At 43.5% G+C, this 23,880-nt stretch overlaps 1 protein-coding gene across 7 annotated transcripts; it reads right to left on the bottom strand.

Annotated features, from left to right (window-relative positions):
* Positions 1–331: 331 nt before the first annotated feature.
* On the bottom strand, positions 332–23,129 carry LOC119490031. Of its 7 annotated transcripts, none has more exons than XM_037773187.1 (31): positions 23,076–23,129; positions 19,696–19,839; positions 18,849–18,994; positions 17,820–17,976; positions 16,010–17,526; positions 15,686–15,829; positions 15,296–15,394; positions 13,770–14,043; positions 13,590–13,658; positions 13,121–13,230; positions 11,664–11,801; positions 11,400–11,507; positions 10,813–10,957; positions 9,752–10,282; positions 9,370–9,414; positions 9,030–9,109; positions 8,805–8,917; positions 7,584–7,767; positions 6,889–7,177; positions 5,468–5,512; positions 5,137–5,216; positions 4,912–5,024; positions 4,617–4,800; positions 4,397–4,481; positions 4,066–4,211; positions 3,862–3,952; positions 3,176–3,324; positions 2,898–2,983; positions 1,465–1,534; positions 1,237–1,361; positions 332–584 (listed from the first exon to the last, which is right to left on the bottom strand). In XM_037773187.1, the coding sequence occupies exons 1-31, from the start codon at positions 23,092–23,094 to the stop codon at positions 338–340; spliced, it is 5,733 nt and encodes a 1,910-aa protein (XP_037629115.1). In that variant the 5' UTR covers positions 23,095–23,129; the 3' UTR covers positions 332–337. The 7 variants fall into 7 exon arrangements, with proteins under 7 accessions (XP_037629115.1, XP_037629120.1, XP_037629116.1 ...); XM_037773192.1 differs by lacking the exon at positions 23,076–23,129 and adding an exon at positions 22,913–22,965; XM_037773188.1 differs by lacking the exon at positions 23,076–23,129 and adding an exon at positions 21,954–22,074.
* Positions 23,130–23,880: the final 751 nt, after the last annotated feature.

Genomic DNA, 23,880 nt, shown 5'->3' on the forward strand with positions numbered 1-23,880 from the left:
CATTACTGATCTCCTCCTGCACAGAGATAACCCGATGACAGTGTAAAACAAGTAATAAAATACAGTATCACCATTCAGGAAAACTAAATGAACAGCGTTAAGACGAGAACTGGAGGGAGCATGATCGGACATTTTCTGCAGCTTTTGGAGGTCAAAGTGTCTGGTGCTGCATGAGACTGCATATTTCATTTATGCTCCTCCAACTTCGTATAGTGAGGTGAAATCCCGCAAAGGAAGGGGCGGGACTTCACCTCTCCATACAACATGTGGTGGGAAGAGAACCCTCCACACAAACACACACACACACACACATACACACACACTATACCAACCTCCCCTATCTGAGCTGCTGCAGCTCTGGAGAGGCCGGGGAGGACGGGGGGGGTGAGTTGGAGGAGGAGGTGGTGGTGGTGGAGGTGGTGGAGGTGGTCAAAGTAGGCAGCTCCTCAAAGGCAAAGTAGTCCTTCAGGGGAGCGAAGAGGTGGCGGATGACGGGCACGCTCCACGCCTTCCCCAGCACCTTCTGCCTCTGCTGCCGGTTCATGTTCCTCACGTCCGTGTAATGTTTGGGGAACCCAAAGATCCTGGTGAAGAAGAAGAAGAAGCAAAGAGCGTATATTGATAAGAAGTGAAAGCCAATTGTTCGTTCCATTGAAACATCAGGGTCCAGCAGCAGAGCTAGGCTTCCGCCATTTTGGACTGAAAGTGACTACCAGACGCCAGTAAAACGTTGGCCTTTAAAGAGCCGTACAAAATGATTTCTATTCTGTTGTCATATATTTAATGTCTCTGCTGAAATGGCCTGTGTTTGATAATAAAAATGTTATTAATAAGCATACTAGTATAACTGTTTACTTAATTATTAAACTTCCCAGAGGAGCATTAAGTTAGCAAAGAAAGAGCAGGAGGAAGAAAAAGGGAGAGCTGAAGAGGAAGAGAGAGGAAAAGGAGGAGGAGAGAGGAGGAGGAGGAGGAAGAAGAAAGAGGGAGAGACATGAGGAGGAGGAGGAAGAGAGAGGAGGAGGAAGAGGGAAGAGGAGGGAGAGGAGGAGGAGGAAGAGAGAGGAGGAGGAGGGTATCTGGTGGTTGACAGCTGTCCAGTGCAGGTATGAGAGTCTGTTTTTATGTTAGCCATCTCAGATCATCCCAGATGTTTACAGCGGATACCACACACACATACGCACACGCACACGCACACGCACACGCACACTCAAACGTAACTATCATGAAGCTTACTTTTCTAGTTCAGTGATCCAGAGGATGTCCTCTCTGCCGTTCTCGAGGACCGGCAGCCGAGAGTCGCCAGCTTTGGCCTGCTTCAGAGAGTTTGGATTGGTGGTGATCGTCCTCACCTTAGTGACCTGGAATAAGAAGTGAGTGATTATCTGAACCTTAATGAACATCATCATTGTTTTGGACAGTAGATAAGTGAATAAGATGGAAGCAGCAGGTCCAGTCACTGACCCTGGCTTCTCTGCCGATCTCTAAGCAGTCCTGGAGGTCAAGCTTGTCGTTCTGGGACGCTGTGATGGGCCTGATGGGAGACAAGCAGCAAACAAGCAAACAAGCTAACTTTAGTTCCTATTTCTATTGAAAAGAAAAACAGAAGTTACAAAATGCTTTACAAGATGAAGAAACAAGAAAAGAGGGAAATAAAAGCAACAGAGAAGACAACATATAAAAGCAAGAAGGCAGAGTTCAAACCACAAAATATAATGAAACCTCTACTACTGGTGACACAGGACACGGACATGAAGACAGACAGGAAGACAGACATGGAGACAGACATGGAGACAGACATGGAGACAGACATGGAGACAGACATGGAGACAGACATGAAGACAGACATGGAGACAGACATGGAGACAGACATGGAGACAGGCATGGAGACAGGCATGGAGACAGGCATGGAGACAGGCATGGAGACAGGCATGGAGACAGGCATGGAGACAGGCATGGAGACAGGCATGGAGACAGGCATGGAGACAGGCATGGAGACAGACAGAGTACTTCATTAATCCCAGTGGGGAATGATACCATTACAGCAGTTTAGAGGCAAAAAAGACAAAGATACTGAGCAAAAACTAACAATACTTAAAGGGGCAGTTCCATTATCTTTGTGTTTTTTAATGTTTTTATATCATCCTGTTTCTTCCCAGTGGTGTTCCTGATCGATTCAAATCACACACAAAACGTGCAGTCATTTTCATCGTCGTTCATTCTAATGTAACGGGTCTTTTTCTCTCAACTCTCGTCCCAAATTTGTCCCAAAATTAATTTTCATCCTCCCTTATCATATTTTTTTCGGAACCCCGGGACGACGCGACATTCTTTAGCTCGAGTCCTGCAGAAACGTCTGTCTGATGGCGAGGTAAAGCGGTGAAAGCATTCTAAACATAACGTACACTTAAACAAATATGGATGTTTTAGGTGGCTAAATTACGTTTTCCTGCTGCTCCTGTCCCCTGCAGCTTTACCTCACCGTCAGACAGCCCTCTCTGACGGAGAACTGAAGCTGTTCTATCGCTCTTTTCAAAGCCACCAGACTCCATTTACTAAAACAGTAATTTTACCTCTCAGAACAGAGTATACATACAACCCCACTTCAAAATATCTGAACTGACCCTTTCAGTTATTTCCACACTTAACACAGCTAACGTTGACTCAGCTCGTGCTAGCGTTCACATTATTCATAACCTTATTGATTAACGTACTGTTCTAACCTACGTCACTGCTTCCTGCTAACGGCTGAGTGGACGTTAACATTTAAAAAAGAAGAAAATAGACCCGCCTTTTAACAACAAGAATACTTGACAACACTAATATATTACTCCAGTCAAAACCATTAGCTTTGAGTTATTTAGCCTTTCTATTTCATGTTTAATTGAACGTCTCACCTGCTCATCCCCGGGATGTTTCCCCAGAAGTAACGCGCTCTGTGGGCCGGGCTCACTCGGACTGCATCCACCAGCACCGGGTTGCACTGTCCAACAATCAGAGAGCAGCAACAGTCATTCTCTCTGAGTTTACAATGTGTTAGTGAGAGGAAAAGCAGCAGTGCAACAGGGAGGGAAGGAAGGATGGAAGGAAGGATGGAAGGAAGCGGTGGGAAGAAAACAGGGAAGCAGAGGAAGAGGAGGAGAAGAAGACTCAAGATGAAGTGGGCGGGGCGAACCTCGAGGAAGCGGCAGATGTTGACTTTGTCGTGAGTGTTCATGAAGACTACGTTCTCAAAGAGCCAGAAGAACGGCCTGGGGTCTCCCTCTTTGGGCTTCAGCAGCTGGAGGATGCGGTAGTAATCGAAGAACAGCCTGCCGGTGCCCTCTGGTGGAGAGAGGAGGGAATTACAGCATACTAGTTTCTAACACTAACAGCACCTGCAGGAATGGGCCTTGGTATTCTGGTGCATCTTTTTAATCTATAAAGCCCTCACTGGAAAATAACCATATTACCTTTCAGAACTGCTGCATCACTGCTTAAAATCAAATCAATTTTAGCTTTTGGACATTTTGGGAATTTGATCTTAAACCTCCCAACCTCTACTTGTAATGATTTACATAACTGTATTTTATTTTACATCTTAAGTATCCGGAAGCCGGAAATATTCTTCACCGTGATTTAATCTATTTCTACCTTATTAGGTCTACGACTAATAATTATTTCCTTTTGGTTATTTTATTTGATCAGTAATTGTCTACAAACATGTAAAACAAGAGCCCAAACTGCTCACTTTGTCTGAACTACAGTCCTAAAACTATGTGGAAGTAGCACCGACTGTTTGGCATTTTAACAATAAATCAATTCTTAACTGTTGACAATCGATGTATTTAAAGCTGACATGCATTCAACACTATTACGCACCATAGATGCCTTTTCTGAACGGGTTGACGATGGAGAGGTCGTTACAGGGGCTGCCGCCGATCAGCAAATCAAACGGACCCCACTCATTGATCTGGATGTTCAAAGAGGAACAAGGAGCTGGTTTAGTTCAGTACTGGGACAGAAGACAAACGTTATCAGCTTCGTGTGTATATACGATGTGAATATGTGGAAAAAAGAACATACGTGTTCCTGGGTGATGAGCCGGGCGTCACCAACGTGGATGATCTTCCCATCGTGGTTGATGGCCGCCACAGCAAGCGAATCCTCGCAGACCTCCGAGGCAACATATTTCTCTACCTTGAAGCCGAGATCCTTCAGCACTAGGTAGCCTGAGAAAATACACACACATATGAATACATGCTGTTAGCCTCTAACAGACAACGGGAACGAATCAAGAGGAAAACATAGAAGAACCTCATACAACCTCACTGAATTATCCCTTTATGAAAAGAAAACGCAGGCAGAAATGTAACAGCGCTCTTAGAAAGCGCTCCTAACAGGTGTGTGTACTCACCTGTTGCTATGCCATCAAACAGTGCGAGAACTCGGAGCGGTCTGCGCAGGTTGGCAGGGATGGATGGGTAAACACGGTGAGGCTCCTACAAAGTAAAACAACAACAACGTGATTCCTTATTAATGGAAACCTGTATTTTAGAAGAAAATTCCATATTACTGTTGCTGAAACGATACATCATGCAGCACTAGTTATGAATAAATAAATGTTGATCACTCACAAACTCCATGGCGCTGTTGTTGGCGAATAACTCCTGAACACGGACGCTCCAGTCCTCTCTGGGAATCAGAGCGCCGTGGGGCTGATGAGGCTGACACATGTAGCAGATCCACGGGTCCAAAAGCTTCAACGAATCAAACGTACCCGGACCGACGAGGATGTTCAGACAGCCTGCGCAGTAAGATCTGCAAATGTAGAAGAAGAGAGGAAGAGAGGAAGAGGACGGAGGTAGACAAATATTTAAACAAAGAAAAAGAGGGCTTTAAAGCTGGACTGAGAGAGATGAAGAGGCCGACCTGCAGCAGCTGTCGTTGCCACAGAGAATGACCTCCAGTCCGTAGCAGCAGATGGTGCAGTAGGACTGATATCCATCTTCATCATAACGATACAGAGTCTCTCTCAAGTTATCCTGCAGGGACACAGACAGCATCACAGACCAGACAGGGGTTAGGGACAGTTTAACAGGGACTGAGGAGCCCTTAGTGCTGTAACACAAAGAGAAGCTGATGATGATTCCTCACTTTACACTCGGAGCAGAGGCTGCCTTTAAACAGAGGGTGGAAGATCTCAACGCTTTGAGTTCCACAACACAAACAGAAGCCTGCACACAAAACACAAAAAGAGATGAGTCTATACATCTATAATCTATACAGACTATAGTTACATCAAACAGTATGCTTATTATGTTTTACCATCATTATCATGTAAAAGCTAAATAAGAGCTTCACTGGAGGATCAGCAATTCTTACAACACTGTGTGCATGTAAACACAGCCACTAATCAACTGACCATTTCTCAATACAAAATCACATATTCATGCATAAAAGGGCAACAACATGCCTGAACACTCACCGTCAATGTCCAGCTTCATGTCCATGATCCTACGGACGGTCTCCTCTGCACAACAACAAAACAATAACTGACGATTAATAAGTCAAACTCTCTGATTTTCTTGGACATTTTTATGTGAAGCACTTTGAGCTTTTATTGTATTTAAGTTTAATATTATTATTGGTAATTATTTCTAAATTGTCAAATTCCAAGTTGGCAATAAAATCCAGCCAGTTTCACCGGCTGTTCTTGAGTTCTAATTTAGCCTATTTATAACTCAACATGTTTGCAAAGTGAATATTTACGCATTACTAAATTAAAACATGTTGCACAACACAGACTAGTTCTTACTTTTAAGTATTTGCACCCGGTAACAACCTGAGAAAGCTAACGTTTGATCCAGTCGATCGGTTGGTGTTTTAAAGGTCCCATATCAGCTCATTTTCAGGTTCATACTTGTATTTTGTGTTTCTACTAGAACATGTTTACATACTGCAATGTTAAAAAACTAAACTACTTTATTATCCTCGTACTGTCTGCTTAAATATACCTGTATTCACCCTCTGTCAGAAACGCTCCGTTTTAGTGCATTTCAACAGAATTGCAACAGAATTGCAACAGAATTGCATTGCTAGGCAACAGTTTGGGTCCATGTTTACTTCCTGTCAGCTGATGTCATTCACATACACTGTAACCAGGATATAAACTGGAACACATTGAGAATGTTTACGTTTAAAACTGTGTAATGGTCTAAATATTGTATATTTGTGACATCACAAATGGACAGAAATCCAAACGGCTTGTTTCAAACGCACAATTTCTGAATACGGGTTGTGTGTATTTCTCCGTATATTGACCGCTTCGATACTTTCACAGTATTTATAAAGCACTTAAACCTGCTTAATAATATAAAAGACATTACAATTTTACTTTTTACAATATGGGACCTTTAAAGTTTTAGTTCAGATTCACCAAAATTACACAATAACACAAACAAACTAACCGATGGATGCAGCTGTAGAACTGCAACTCCTGTTTTCTGAGAGGTTAAATGACTGTTTTTGTGAATGGAGTCTGGTGGCTTTATTGAGCGTAGATAACGGCTTAAGTTCCCCGTCAGAAAGGGCTGTCTGACGGCGAGGTGAGGCGGTGAAAATATTATAATTATAGCGTACACTTAAACTGATATTGATGTTTTTAGGTGTTTAAGATACATTTTGCTGCTGTGGTTAAATTCTCTGAATGTACAGCAGTACGTCGCTTTTCTCCCGTGCTGGTACTCCTGTCTGTTTCTCCATCCACTGTAGTAAGACTATGGAGAAGAACCTCAAACAACCACACTGAGAAACATCCGACTATCCCTTTAAGAAATGACAAAAGAATCTAGACACAGTTTCACACCTTGTTAACAGTTTATTGTAATTAAACTTTTTGGTTGGTACCTCTGAGTTTTTGGTCCGGCTGCTTGTAAGAGTTGTTCGCCTGGTTGACCTTATTGTAGGTTTTGGTGTAGCTCCTCTTCTTGTACAGCACAAAGTCTGGCGACGCGTCGTCATCAAATCCATCGAACAGAATGCTCTTCTTCTTCTGAACCTTCCCTCCTTTACCCTTCCCTCTCCCCTTCTCCCATCTTCCTCCCGAGTCCTCTCTCTCTCCCTCCCATCCTCCCTTCTCTGCTGCCCATCCTCCTCTGGATTCCGTCTCCTTCACGACTCCTTTAGAGCTGGAAACCTGTGTATTAGAAGGAAAGAATATTCTATAATATGACTTAACGCATTGAGGACAGTCTGCCCCGGATGACAGCTGGTCGCGGCGCACCGCCACGGAGGAAATGCACCAGGCAGGGGGCCAGCCAGCGCCGGGGAGAGATCCCACGAGGACTCCCGTGCAGACTGCGCGGACGCCACCCGTTGAGAAGTGTAAAAATGTTTTAAAAATGTCTACCTGGACTGTAGGTCATTAATGGGAAACACGGGATTAGTCAAATGAGTTTTCCTTTTGTATCAAGCAGCGAAAAAGTTGTTGCATGACGTGTTTGAGTTATTTGGCTGACATTGCAATGTCGATGCTGAAACAACACATCGTGCAACACTAGTTTGCAGTTATGAATAAATGGTTATAAACGTTAATCACTCACTAACTCCATGGCGCTGCTGTTGGCGAATAACTCCTCAACATGGCTGCTCCAGTCCTCTCTGGGAATCAGAGCGCCGTGGGGCTGATGAGGCTGACACATGTAACAGACCCACGGATCCAGCGGCTTCAACGAATCAAACGTACCCGGACCGACGAGGATGTTCAGACAGTCTGTGCAGTAAGATCTGCAGATGTAGAAGAGAGGAAGAGGACGGAGGTAGAAAAACAGTTAACCAAAGAAAAAGAGAGCTTTAAAGCTCCCTTCAGTGTATTCTGGCATTTCTATGAGATTTCATATTTATTTGAATCATTTCCAAGTTGATTAACCACAAACTACGTTTTGTCACAAAAATACACTGTAAATGACGTGATACCATACGAGGGACACATTGCTGATGTTGTTGTTGGCACATGTGTTCACAGAACAGCCGGTTTCCACACGTCTTTTTTACTATTTATTCCTCGAGGTGAAACAACAACTTTGCTCCGTGTTGCAAATGCAGCACATCCAGTAAGTTCCTGTCGTTCCAGGCGACCCCTCCTCCCCGAGGTTTACCCTCAACCCGCGTCTCGCTCTCTCATTGGCTGTAGCTCGTGGCCGGTGTCCCCGACTGGTCCATATATTTAGCACGCTAGATATCTGGGATGTGTCTGCAAGGCATCGGCGAGCGTTGGTGAACGAGGTGTGCGAGTGGTGAGCCAACGTTGATTTGCCTCTGATCTGGGGCTTCTGTCGGGGAGCGTAGAATCAGGGCTAAGTCGTGTAGTGTGAACTAGGCGTTAGAGAAATGAACGAATCACAGAGCAGCCCGGTGAGGTGTCGGTGCATGGGAGCTGAGGTAAGAGCGGTCGGTGCTGGTGGACGGTGCTCCTCTAAACCGTCCTGAAACTGCATTTCAAACGGCGGACCAACGGCAACATGTCCTGCGGTGTAGCAGCCACGAGACGGCCGCCGAGAGTCGGTGTGTTGTGATAATTCTTGTCTCATTTGTGGTCTGATAAACAGTAAATTCATCAGATTCAGTGCCACATAGCTAGCTGTTTTCCAAGCTACTGTAGCTGGTTTCATTTAAACTGGGTTGAAAAACGATGCAATCTGGTTGCCATGGTAATTAATTACATCTGACTATTAACCACACCCCCATTCTCTGTTTGAGAAAGAAGTAAAACTGTCTGGAGGGTTAGGCTTTAAAGCTGGACTGAGAGAGATGAAGAGGCCGACCTGCAGCAGCTGTCGTTGCCACAGAGAATGACCTCCAGTCCGTAGCAGCAGATGGTGCAGTAGGACTGATATCCATCTTCATCATAACGATACAGAGTCTCTCTCAAGTTATCCTGCAGGGACACAGACAGCATCACAGACCAGACAGGGGTTAGGGACAGTTTAACAGGGACTGAGGAGCCCTTAGTGCTGTAACACAAAGAGAAGCTGAAGATGATTCCTCACTTTACACTCGGAGCAGAGGCTGCCTTTAAACAGAGGGTGGAAGATCACAACGCTTTGAGTTCCACAACACAAACAGAAGCCTGCACACAAAACACAAAACACAGACAGAGATGAGTCTATACATCTATAATCTATACAGACTATAGTTACATCAAACAGTATGCTTATTTATGTTTTACCATCATTATCATGTAAAAGCTAAATAAGAGCTTCACTGGAGGATCAGCAATTCTTACAACACTGTGTGCATGTAAACACAGCCACTAATCAACTGACCATTTCTCAATACAAAATCACATATTCATGCATAAAAGGTCACACAACATGCCTGAACACTCACCGTCAATGTCCAGCTTCATGTCCATGATCCTACGGAAGGTCTCCTCTGCACAACAACAAAACAATAACTGATTAATAATGCCAACATCACTTCAAAACATCCAAACTATCCCTTTGACCATGGCGTTTTACTTCATTTGCATTTCAGAAATCATAAAGTGGTGTTAATTTGTGGAGATTATCTTGCTGAACAAAACTTGTCAGTATCATAAACGTTTGTTTGCCACAGAGCTTATTTTCTGTAATAAATCAAAAACCCAATGGATCAATGTCATTGGGTTTTAGTGGAGGGAACCAGGGTGATGATCACATCATGGTTGGCCTACAGTCTATAGATTGGAATTAAAGTGTGTTTTAATAACAGATTAAAGTGAGTTTGGTACCTCTGAGTTTTTGGTCCGGCTGCTGGTAAGAGTTGTTCGCCTGGTTGACCTTATTGTGTGATTTGGTGTAGCTCCTCTTCTTGTATGGCACAACGTCTGGCGACGTGTCGTCATCAAATCCATCGAACAGAATGCTTTTCTTCTTCTTACCCTTCCCTCTTTTACCTTTTCCTCTCCCCTTCTCCCATCTTCCTCCCGAGTCCTCTCTCTCTCCCTCCCATCCTCCCTTCTCTGCTGCCCATCCTCCTCTGGATCCCGTCTCCTTCACGACTCCTTTAGTGCCACTTCCCGCAAAACCAAATCCTTCCTCCCAGGCTCTTTTTCCTCCACCAGCACTACCTCTGGGGGACGACTTCTCCGCGGAGCGGACCGACAGTTTCTTGATGGAGGTCGACACCTTCGTCAGCTCAGTGCCGATGTTGTTGCTCTTGCTGCTCGTTGGGGTGGAGCAGCTGGAGGACAGCTGAGAGATGTTGGCCTTCAGGAAGAGTTGCTGCTTCACATTTGGTCTGTTGTGTGTTTTAGGAACACCTGGACAGAAGACAATCACACATGTGACCATCAGATATTTTACATGTGATATGCATAATGTGTGTCAGTCTGTTTTACCTGTATCCATATCAGTGTTTGTTTTTCTTTATTTACAGGCTGCAAATTATTATATTGCTTCATTCTAACTTTTATTATCTCCGCCAGGTGTAAGCCTGAGCAAAAGACATTTCCAGCAACCAGCGAGGCTGAAAACAAGCCTCACCTCGTCTGTTGAAGGCCACATTTTGGCCTTTGTTGTGGCTCAAAATCTGACATCCAAAGAAAAGTTTGCTCTCAATTTTCAGACAGCGTGTCGGAGCCAAAGTGTGTATTTGTGTGACAGGTTTCATTTTATCAGAAAGACCGATGAAAGAGAAAGTGTCCAGACTTCTGCTCTCTATCATGCAACTGAGAAATGTGTATTTAATGTACAACAAAAGCAAAGTGCCTATGAGTTTGTCTCTGAGAAAGACTCATTTTACTCACCGCAGTTAATCTATTCAGGCTCTTCATAAATCAGATGTTCATACCATTTGTTGTAGCAGCCGTTGGTCTGAGATCGTCTGGCCCCGTGGGCTGAAAGCCTCCAAAGGCCCAGTCCAACATCTGTTTCAGCAGCTCTTCTCGGGCCTCAACGCATTCAGAGAACTGCTTCTTACAACGCAGAGCTGCCTCCTGATGAGACACGGATACACACATGTAAGCAGGAGCACAAATACGCATCACAATATGAACATTTATATTATCTATGCTCTCTTCAAAGCCACGAAACACTGATTTGACCTCTCAGAACACAGGAGCTGCTGGTCTACCGCTGCCCCATTACGGTTAGTTTGTTTGTGTTATTGTGTGACTTTGGTGAATCTGAACTAACCCTTTAAAACACCAAAGTCACACAGTAACACAAACTAAGGCAGGCAGCGGTAGACCAGCGGCCGCCATGTTCTGCGAGGTAATATGACTGTTTTTATCAATGGAGTCTGGTGGATTTCTAAGTTCAGGTTTTAATTTGTTGTATGTTTGATCCCACAGACAGTTTATATTGTCTGGGCAGTTAACACAACACACACTGTTCCTACAAAGTCCTGTTTATGTTTATCAAGAAACACACTCAGACCTGCAGGGACAAGAAGAGGGCTTCTCGGTAGGTGACGAGGATGGCGAAGGAGTTGGAGCAGAAGTGTTGAGTGAAGGCAGCGAATGGTTTCAGAGCCTGCAGTCTGACCTGGAATCAGAGACGAGAATGGAAACAGATGAGTGTTTCAATCCCAAACTCAACAACATCCACAAATGATATAATGACAAAATGAAAATGTGGCAACATGACTGTACTGTCACTATGAATATGAATATGAAGTATTTATGTCCGGATCTGACTCACCTGAGAGGACATGTTTTGTCCGTACCACTCGACCATCCTGCTCTCTGGAAGCTGATTCTCTCCCCTGCAGGGTACAATGATGGCTGGCCAGGGAGAGAAGCCCTCCACCTGACCCCAGACCAGCTCCCCCATCGCGTCCTGTACAACACACACACACACACGAGATGTTAAAGGTCCCAAATTGTAAAAAGTGAGATTTTCATTTCTTATATATTATAAAGCAGGTTTAAGTGCTTTATAAATACTGTGAAAGTATCAAAACGCTCAATCCACGGATAAATACACACAGCCCGTATTCAGAAACTGTGCATTTGAAACAAGCCGATTTCTGTTTCTGTCCATTTGTGATGTCACAAATATACAATATTTAGACAATTTCACAGTTTTAAACGTAAACATCCTAAATGTGTCAGTTTATTTCCTGTTGCAGTGTATGTGAATGACATCAGCTGACAGGAAGTAAACATGGATCCAAGCTGTTTCCTAGCAACACAACCGTTGCACTAAAACGGAGCGTTTCAGACAGAGGGTGAATACAGGTATATTCAGACAGACAGTATGAGGAAAATAATGTGTTGTTTAAACATTAAAGTGTGTAAACATGTTCTAGTAGAAACACATAATACAAGTATGAACCTGAGAATGAGCACGATATGGGACCTTTAAAGCATAAATACTGACAGTTCCTAATATTATATATAAATTATTTTTGATAAAGAAAAACATATTTTTGAAAACTTGTCTCCCGTAGTGATGCAGTCCCTTTGTGTTTTAACTAGGGCTGTTTAAAGCTTTAGTGAACATACTGGTATCATATGAAACTAGGGGTCCCTTGACCTCTGACCTCCAGATGTGTGAATGTAAATGGGTTCTATGGGTACCCACGAGTCTCCCCTTTACAGACATGCCCACTTTATGATAATCACATGCAGTTTTGGGCAAGTCATAGTCAAGTCAGCACACTGACACACTGACAGCTGTTGTTGCCTGTTGGGCTGCAGTTTGCCATGTTATGATTGGAGCATATTGTTTTATGCTAAATGCAGTACCTGTGAGGGTTTCTGGACAATATCTGTCATTGTTTTGTGTTGTTAATTGATTTACAATAATAAATATATACATACATTTGCATAAAGCAGCATATTTTTGTCCACTCCCATGTTGATAAGAGGATTAAATACTTGACAAATCTCCCTTTAAGGTTCATTTAGAACAGATAAAACATGTGTGATTAATTTGCGATTAACTATTTTGATCGATTGACAGCCTTAAAAAAAACAAATTAATGCATTTTTAAACATTTTTAGAAGATGTAAACATGAGCTAGCTGGCTAAACTGAGAATAAAACATTATGTTTAAAATATAATACATACAGTATACTGAATATATTATAGTAAGTTATTAGCACTACAAAGTACTGGTTATAACTATGCAAATCTGAATAATCGGATTTTACCAGTAATTCTGCTGAGTGGGGGGGTGTGCTTGTTGACATCTTGCAGGCGTTATCTTCATCATCAAGACAGATCTCGTTGTATGGAGACGGCGACCGTGGAGTTCGTTCACCTGCAAAACAGTGACAATGACCGGCTGATTTCAAATTACTGTTTTTGTGAATGGAGTCTGGTGGCTTTGAAGAGAGAATAGATAACGGCTTCAGTTCCCCGTCAGAAAGAGCCGTCTGACAGCGAGGTAGAGGTAGACTTAAACTGATACTGATGTTTTTAGGTGTGTAAATCTGTGTTTTGCTGCTGCCTCCGTCCACAGCAGTACGTTACTTTACTCTAAACTCCATCTAGGTAACACCCTGACTATGGAGAGGTACCTCATACAACCACACTGAGAACATCTGAACTATCACTCTTTAATGCAGCTGTCGTGAAGTATTTTCATTCTTATTATTATTAATATTCCACATCTCTTACTTTCTCTTTTCTGTTGTATTAGCCTGCTGGTCCGACTTATTCTGGACTCTTCAATGACATCGATCACATCTGATGAAAACAGAAAACAATCCCGTTGGTTATTATTATTATCCATAATGATTTACTTCATTAGTGAAATGTTGATGTTGAATTCAGTGTTCACCTGGCTGACAGTCTTACCGGAGGAGTTGTCTGTGTAGTCCGAGTCCTCCACGCTGCTGCTTTCCTGTTTGACAGGAAGACGTAGACTCGGTTTGGCCTCAGCAGCATCACCATCCTCTGATGAAGACTCTTCTTTCTTCTCTCTCTCTTTCCTTTTTAATTCTTTCTTTTTCTCAACATAACCTGCCTGGACAGATTGCCATAATTCGATGCGGTGCATTTCATCATAATTGCACGGTCGAGGCGAGGCTTTGGGGATTTTCTTAGTGGGAGGAAGAGCCTTGTTGAACACCTTGAGACGGGAGCAAACACACAAACCTCTTTATCTTCACAAAAATACATAACTAGGGAATGAAAGAACAGCACATATGTGACACATATGTATATGTGTTTGTGTTCACAAGCGTTACGTTTCACGTTCGAATCGTAGTTATTTTAAACCAAAACACATTCTGTTTCCCTAAACTTAACTAACGTCGGGTCCACACTTCACGAGAATCCAGCTGATTCTGGTCCCGATTCCTCCAGACGATCGTCGGCAGAGCCCTGATTGTTTGATGGATCTAAAGATGATCTTTCCAGATGTTCCTGTAGTGTGAGGTATGTTTAGAGTGTTTTTTACATCCCCCCTGATCGGCTCTGAAGTCCGTCCTGGACGCAACGATCGCAAATGGTGAACATGAAACATGTTCAGCCTCGACACTACAGGATATCTGATCGTAATATAATTCATAACTTTCTCATGTTGAATATTTACAATGGGATGTCCTGTTGTGTGTGCGGGGAACCCCGAGGACAGCCGATGACGCAGTCAACGTGGGAAAGAACGACAGCCAATAGAGAACCGAGCTGACTGAAGCAGGAAGGACAACCACCGCGGCTAATGCACGAGCTAATGCTAAACGTGGAGCATAAAGTAGTAGTAAGATGGAGCTCAGAAATGGAGGAGCAACTTGTTGATTAGTGTTTATTTAACATGTCTCCATGACTTCATCCATCCACCCTTCCTCCATGTTCAGTACTAAGTAAAAACTAACATCACTAATTCGTCCGGCCCGACGTCGGCCGTGTTTGTTTACACTAAAGATAGTGAGATTTCCGTCTCTTTTTTAGTGGGATTCTTGTTGTTGATGAATGAATCTGTAAGTGTGTGGTGTTGCCGTAGTACACCTGTAGATCCGGCGTTTTTTCACATTAAACTCGGTGAAATTCCAGTTGAGTTGGACCAAAGCTTACTTGGTGATTGTTGGAAAGAGAAACAACGACAGTTTAGGTGAGCTTTATTTTGTTTCTGTCCAGTTTGAATGAAGTGTGGCATCGTACTCGGGCAGCTTGGCGGAGGTCTGCGCTCTCCGAGTGCCATTCTAGTTAATATTATTTTACATTTCTTCCAATAGATCCCCCTAAATCCTACACACTGGCCCTTTAAGAGGAAACTCTTAAACCAACCAGTCAGTTTTCGTTTTTAACACTCACAGCTAGATTTTGTAATCTACCAGCCACAGTAGCAAAAGAAAAGTTACTTTCCAACACCGAACACTCACCTGAGCAAACACGTGCGTCCTGTGAAGAGAGCTCGGCAGGGCCAGGAGGGTCAGGAGGAGTCTACGCAGAGCAGAGTACGGTCTGGTGGACTGCAACATCTGTACAGACACCACAGGAAACTCTTGTAATTACATCTAATAGCTACTGAACTAGCCCGCTATTAAACCTTAATGCCAGTAAAACAGAGAACAAATGAAAACTTTGTATTTAAGGTAATGTGCCATCACTCAAGGTCAGAGATTAGGTAGGTACATTTCTAATCCTGTAACCACACAGAGAAAAGAAAACTACTGTATGGTATCTGTTCCTCATTCATTCAACACAGGTATTCCTTCCAGTAACCAGACAGTTATAAACTACATTCAATAACCGTTGTGTTGTCGGTTTACCTTTTCCCAGCTATGATCCCCCTTTAAAGTCTTAATCAAAGCGGAGTAGTCGTATGCCAGTTGGTGTCTTTCTGGATTCCCGGTACTAAACAGACCCAGCTGAACCCCGAACTCTGACAGCACCTTCCTGGACAACGCATATACCTGGAGGGAAAACACAACACAAAGAAGCAATAAACACATTAAGTCAAGCATAGAGACACAGAGGTTTACATTGTTAACTCCAGAAACAAAGCATTAAAACATTACATTCAAATCTGCCTAATGCCGGTTCAATATTTACATTAAAGCCTTAATTAATACAACAGAAATAAATGTTCTTACACTGATTCTTTCTGGGTGTTGCAGCACTGTGCTGATGTTCTCCAGTGCCACTTCTCCAAGATACTCAGGAAGGCTCTCCAATAAACTCTGGAGTACAGCTTTATAGAAGGTCGCTGCATCCTTCTGGAAGTCTCTCCTCTCCTGTTCATCCAGATCCACGACAGCGGTGGCCCAGAGGAACTCTTTGGCACGATCGCCTACGAGCACCTCCGTCAAGGGGAGCAGCTCTGTCAAGTTTTGGAGGAGACACGGGTCTCGATTCCTGACGAAGCGCGCAGCAACGGAGGGCCGGAAGATATTGGCTGCGTAGGAGCGAACCAGCGCGGCGGTCAGCTGGAGCTCCATCACCACGGCCGCCCTGTCGCTCTGCTGCAGTTCTTGGAGAGCTCGGAAGGGCTCCAAAATGTGGGAGAGGAAAACTAAGCGCAGTTTGACTTTAGGATCCATCAGCTGGGATCTGATCCGGTCAGCATCCTCTGCTTTCCCCAGTGACTTAAAATAGTCCACTAAGCGCCTCCAGCTGCTGACGATCCTCTCCACAGTGTGCATGATAAACAAACACTGGGCAGAGATGGGATGGGACGGCTTATAAGACTCTGCATCAGCAAACATATTTTTCAGACTGTCACTGGCGGAGGGGCAGGTGTAGTAGTGATAGTGGATGTCTCTAACCAGGTCAACCACGCAACTAAAGGAAGCCAAGAGTCCGGCCTGGCAGGCTCTTCCTGCCATCCCAGGGAGGCCGCAGAGTGACACCAACTTCGGGTTGAAAGCCTGGAGCTGGGACACAAACGCCCGGCTCGCCTCTGGGTGTGGAGCATTGCAGTAAAACGCAACTACGTTGCACAGAGTGAGGCCGCTTTCCTTCAGCGTCTCCATCAGAAGGCGTGCAGCCGTATCTGCGGTGTGTGTGTCTGTGGCGGCGTCCGTGCCCGCTGAGGTTTGTGGATCATCGGCGTTGACACTCATCTGCAACGTGAGCAGCGGCTTCACCACGCCGACCCCTGAGGTCAGGTCATGGTAGCCAATCAGGACGACACTCGTGTCCTGTCCTCCACCCAGCTCCACGCCCACATACAGGTAGAGGCAGTACGGCGAGCGTGAGCAGACCTTAATGATGTCAGTGAGGTGGGTTGGACTCCAGACGGCAGAATGTGACGGGCCAGGAACCGGAGTGTCTGTACTTGTATTTAACGTTGTGTCTACATCGCTACTGGAGTATTTTCTGATGAAGCGCGACAAAGTGTCACAGCTCCCTTCGTTTCCTTCGTCCACGGCTGCTTCCACCTTCACCTTCACCTCCCGGGACACTTCTTCCGCCGTCGTCTCCATTTCCTCTGTTTTGTGCTCCGCCTTCATATCCGTCACATCCACCACGTCATCGTCATCAGATATCAGTACTACCACGTCTGCATTCTTGTTCAAACTCTCCCTGGCTTTTTCTTTCTTTTCTGTTTTGCCTGCCATCTTCACAATAATCTCCACTTTGTGCGGCTGGTTCTGGGAGGAATGACCATCTGTAACGGGAGGAGAAAGACACTATCAGGGCTTTTCACACAAGGAACATGTAATAGTGCCGGCAAAGAGTGTAGGAGCAAAGAGACGAAACAACAACACCTCTTTTGCCATATTGGACTGAAAACGTCAACGAGTCTGTGATCGTGGATGTATAAAGACACGTCTGTAAATCAGAGGATCATTTCTTTTGAGGTAACAAAGGTCTAACGAAGCCTTAGTGCTGTGTTATATATCTGAATCAACCACGCTCCGTGCTATGTAGGATATCTGTGTAACAACTGTGTGCTCCCACCTGAGTCAGCAGGAACCATACTCTGTCCACCTCTGGCCTCCAAGGCGTGGTACTCCCTTTCCTCCTTATAGTTCTTGTCAAAGAACGCCTTAAACCACAGCAGGAAGGTCATCGCCACGGTAGAGTTCCTCTTCATCAGCCCCTCGGTGGGGACGTGCTGCAGAGAGAACAGAGGCCGGTTTATACCTGTGTTTATACTAGGGCTGTCAAAGTTAACGCGATAATAACGAGTTAACGCAACTGGTGATTTTTAGGTTGTAGCGGCTCAGTTTTAAAGCTAGAGTGAAGATACTGGTATCATCTGAAACTAGAAAACCTAAAGAATCCATCAGTACCAACCATGTCATACTAGCTAGCCTTGCGAAGGAGGATCAATAACGTGTGTTGTTAATTGATTTCCAATAATAAATATATACATGCATTTTTATAAAGCAGCATATTTGTCCACTCCCATGTTGATAAGAGGATTAAATACTTGACAAATCTCCCTTTAAGGTACATTTAGAACAGACAGAAAAATGTGTGATTAATTTATGATTAAATGCAATTAACTATGAACAATCGTGAGATTAATCGTGATTAAATATTCTAATTGATTGACAGCCCTAGTTTATATCCATCAGTCAGTTAAATATGTTTAAGGTGTGTTTCTATCAGCTGGTTTGAAAAAGAATATATTAGGCGAAAGTAATCAGCTTTATAGCCCAAACAATACTGGATTTTATAGGCTGATACTAAAATCAATTTTGTGAGTTTAAATTATCTGATGAAAATATATCAGCCGTAATCCTTTTTAAAATAAACTTTAAAATGTGACCAACATATGTGCTGAGTGCAACACTTGTCAGAGCTCACAGGGAGACACACTGTTTCTAAAGTACCTTAAAAATATCTTGAGGAATGTAAACTTCTATACTGACATGTCTTAACATAAACACTGATACCACTATATCTGCGATGATGTCTGATTTATTAGTCAGGCTCTTAACTGTACTGTACAGATCTCACCACGTTTGTTACAATACTCACTCGTAACACTCCAACTTTTCTGAATGCAGCTTGCAGTAAACTGTAGTTGTGGATAAGATCAACCATGTCGCTGCTTTGGAAGCGGACCCTGGAGAGTTCCAGGGAGTTAGGAAACAACCAGTCCATCAGCTGGCAGTAGGCTGCACCTGGATATTCATACAAACACACACACACGTAATCAATAATATGCAGCCAGGTGAGCTCAGCCCTCCACAGACTCAAAGTGTACACAAAATACGGGCTTCTTGTGAAATTGCATACTATTGTATGTCATTCACCAACACGCTCATTTAATGTCATTGTTTTAACTTTTTAGCTGTAATACCGTGGAAACCGCTTAAGAGGAGAAGGAACGAGGAGCTCCACTCTGCACCTTTATAGACTGGTTTTACTGTATTCTACAATCAATGTACGGCTTTATTCTGCACTTTAGTCTCTACCTCAGTTCTTATCCCACATTATATTCCATACTTGACATTTCTTATCCCCCTGGTCTCTACTGTATATCTCCTATATTTTATTAGCCTGCACTATATTCATTTTTAACAGTTTTCTTCATCTCCTGGAATTTGTATATCTGGTATATTTTTCTTATATATACTTTGTACTACTTACTTGTGCCTTTTACTAATGTGTTTGCACTATGGAACTGTGATGCTGGAAACTTGAATTTCTCTCGGGATCAATAAAGAAACTATCTGCCTATCTATCAATCTATCTATCTATCTATCTATCTATCTATCTATCTATCTATCAATCTATCTATCTGTCTGTCTGTCAGTCAGGTCTATAACAGCATAACTCCTGACTGTTGTTCACACACTAAGACATGCATGCATTGACCTACCTGTGCATAACTGCTCCACCTTGGTGAAGCCGGTCTGCAGAGTGTCATTGAGCCAAGCCAGCAGCTCATATCGGCTCGGTCGGTCAGAGCTGGTCACAGCCACATTCTTTGCTACGTTAATTTCCATCTCCTGAAGGCATGGACCTGCACAAACACAAACACAACGTTCATTTACATCGTGCATTTACTAAAGTTGTGCCTCTACCAGGCTTTAGACACATCCATCCCTCTGGACTCAGTAACACTTCATAAAAACAGCAGTGAAAGCAGAACTAGATATGAATCACAACAAACTCTTCTACTTACATTTCAGAACCTCTCACGTGTATTATTCAGCACCTACTGCGCATGCTCACAAAATGCTGCATTCAAGTCGTGTCAAAGTGCCGTTCATCTCAGTTTCAATACATGAAAAGCTTCTACTAAGGAACTAAGGATTTGGAGATGTGTTCCTCTTGACTTCACTCTCTTTAGTCAACATGCTGCTAATTCAAACTTTATTTGTGTTAAGAATGAGAATTATAAATTAAATTAATAAACCAATGTATTAATTTCTGCTCACAGCCTTCACAAATAACCAAGAAACCAACTACTGCGGATCATTTATATCTGACAATAGAAAATAAGTAGAAAACATTTGAACAACTGCAAACTGCGTCTCTGAATTAATCTAATAAATAAATGAACCTTATTTAGCGTTGGTTATTTGTAACTCACTGTGTAACATACTTTCATAATGTTATAAACTAAAAGTTGTCCATACGTTACAGTTATTGGTTGTTACTGGTCACAACAGAGTTATAAATTCTGAAGGTAAATTAATCTGTGATAGTGAACAGTTTCCTTTAATCAATTCTATCTATCTACTGTCATTTAGGAGTCAGATCAGTCTTTGGAAATTTATTCTTTAATATTAAGTTTGACTGAACTACATTTTGGAGGCGGTTTGTTTCTCTTTTAAATTATCATTCATTTCATTTAGTATTTCATATGTATTCATTTTATATGTTTAATTATTCATTCATTCATTTATTTATTTATTATTGACAAACTGACTGACCTTTTGAATGAATCTGAATGGCCCATCACGTTCATCAGAACGGTGCTTTTATTTTGAAGGCCCATCACGTTCATCAGAACGGTGCTTTTATTTTGAAGGCCCATCACGTTCATCAGAACGGTGCTTTTATTTTGAAGGCCCATCACGTTCATCAGAACCGTGCTTTTATTTTGAAGGCCCATCACGTTCATCAGAACGGTGCTTTTATTTTGAAGGCCCATCACGTTCATCAGAACCGTGCTTTTATTTTGAAGGCCCATCACGTTCATCAGAATGGTGCTTTTATTTTGATGTCCTACATGCTCTTACCGTAATGCCTAGGATATACACGAACCGCTCTTACCGTAATGCCTAGGATATACACGAACCGCTCTTACCGTAATGCCTACCGTAGGCATTACGATAAGAGCTCTTACCGGTAAGAGCATTATGCATTACGCACCGTACGTACGCATCGTACGATAAGAGCATTACGCACCGCTCGTATCCTAAGTATCCTAGGCATTACGGTATCCTAGGATATACACGCACCGTAATGCCTAGGATAGACCCGCATCGCTACTGTAATGTCTAGGATAGACCCGCATCGCTACTGTAATGTCTAGGATAGACACGCACCGTTACCGTAATGTCTAGGATAGACCCGCATCGCTACTGTAATGTCTAGGATAGACACGCACCGTTACCGTAACGTCTAGGATAGACACGCACCGTTACCGTAATGTCTAGGATAGACCCGCATCGCTACTGTAATGTCTAGGATAGACACGCACCGTTACCGTAACGTCTAGGATAGACACGCACCGTTACCGTAATGTCTAGGATAGACCCGCATCGCTACCGTAATGTCTAGGATAGACACGCACCGTTACCGTAATGTCTAGGATAGATACGCACCGTTACCGTAATGTCTAGGATAGACACGCACCGTTACCGTAATGCCTAGGATAGACACGCACCGTTACCGTAATGTCTAGGATAGACACGCACCGCAAAACAACGTGGGAACTGACCGCAGCGTTATAACTGTTAACAAAAAACATCTAAAAGTGTCATCAAACGCAGACAGACAAACATTAACATTAAACAGTGACGTTAGAAGAACCCGGCGGATTAACGTTACATTTAACAGAGTTGAGTTATTACGTTAAAGATTCATCTTTGACAAACATGTTCAACGAAAACATCTTCTACTCACCTCCCCCTCCCTCCATCCGCCGTGTGTGGGTGTTTAACCACCAGTACCCGGGCCTCGACAGCCCCGAAACCCGAAACCCGCCCCTCGATACCCGCCCCCTGCTAGCCCAGCAGCTAGCCCAGCAGCTAGCCCCCTGCTAGCCCAGCAGCTAGCCCAGCAGCTAGCCCCCTGCTAGCCCAGCAGCTAGCCCAGCAGCTAGCCCCCTGCTAGCCCAGCAGCTAGCCCCCTGCTAGCCTAGCAGCTAGCCCCCTGCTAGCCCTGCCTAGCTGCTAGGCTAGCTGCTGGGCTAGCTGCTAGCTAACACTCTGCCAGTGTAATGTGATGTAACGGGAATAAAAAGCCACAAATGCAACAAAATCTTAAATCTGCGTTCATTAATCCGACAGTAATCAGAAAATAGCGTCACATAACAGCTAACGTGTAACTTTACTAACAACCAGTGTTAAACTCTGTTAGCATTCTGAGCTAGGTAGGCTAGCAAAGATTAGCTGCTGTAGCTAACGTTAGCTTGTAGCTAACCTCAGGTCCATCCTTTATTTAAGTTAGCCGTTAGCAGCTAGCCGTTAGCAGTTAGCCATTAGCAGCTAGCCGTTAGCAGCTAGCCATTAGCCGTTAGCAGTTAGCCGTTAGCAGCTAGCACTTAGCCGTTAGCAGTTAGCAGCTAGCCGACACACCCAGCAGCGCCATGTGTGTGATTAAACATTCAGGAGATTGTGTTTATACTGCGTGTGCATATATATATATATATATATATATATATATATATAAATACATTTTATTTTATTTTATTGTTTTAATTTAATTCAATTTGTTCTTGTGTATATTCTTTTTACTTATTTATCTATTTTTTGTATAGAATATGTTTTTACCTGTATCTATACCGGCTTATTTTATATTAATATTAGGTTGGTTAAAGAGACTGTTTGTAAGAATCAGAAATGTGTTGTTAACAGCTTCACCTGTGTCCGTTAAGTCAACTAAAGTCAGCGTCCTGTTGCTGGCGCTTGTGCTCGCTCTACATAGACATGAAGGAGCATCGCTCAACACAGTGAGGAGACACACGTCAGCTAAAAGCACAATATCACTCTATATTTCAGCTGCTTGGCAGTAATGTTAGCTGACCAGACCAAGGTCTCTCCATGAATCAATGCTGATCCTAGTGTTGGCTTTTCCCGCCTCAGCCTCCCGACCGCGGCCGGAGGGAACGGGGGAGACGCCGGAGTTTTGGTCGGAGACGATAACGTTTCTCTCTGCGGAGCCCCGTCACTTCACAAGACACGGGAAACCTCTGTTGGTCTGGAGGAGCTGCAGCAGTTATTTCTGCACAAACGTCCACTGAACATTCACTAGATATTCTCAGAGCTAAACTAACTCTTCTGCAGTGTGGAGTGAGCAGCATGCACGTGAGAGGTGGAGAGAGAGAGAGAGAAGGAGCGCGGTGTGTGAGTGAAGGCAGGCAGAGGAGCAGAGACTCCGGTCCTGGAGACCAAAGCTACGGTCTCCCCCGCGTCCTCCGACCGCGGCCAACACTGTTTAACAGACCGGCCTCACTAGATACAACCAAGAGGTTTTGGTGCTTCACTGTAGTTTGTGTTGGAGTCTGAGCCTGAACAGCGTAGCCACATGAGAGACCATGAGACACCGACCAGCAATGATTTGTACGTGGAGGAAGTTAAAAACAGTCCCTTTAAATAATCTTTATGACGGCGGAGCTTTTTTTAATATCACACTCGATGTTTGTGGATTAAATTCACTCTATCAGAGAGCTGACCAGATTAGACAATCAGATATTGAGATTTTGTTCAATCTCAAATGAATGTTTAACAGGTTATCTGGTATTTTGTTTTTTATTCTTTAACTACATTCTTACCATATTTCTGTAAATTAAGAAAAACAACTGTTGTATTAATTTTTATATTTATTCTGA

This window comes from Sebastes umbrosus, chromosome 6 (assembly GCF_015220745.1).
Source record: "Sebastes umbrosus isolate fSebUmb1 chromosome 6, fSebUmb1.pri, whole genome shotgun sequence".
Taxonomy (NCBI): Eukaryota; Metazoa; Chordata; class Actinopteri; order Perciformes; family Sebastidae; genus Sebastes; species Sebastes umbrosus.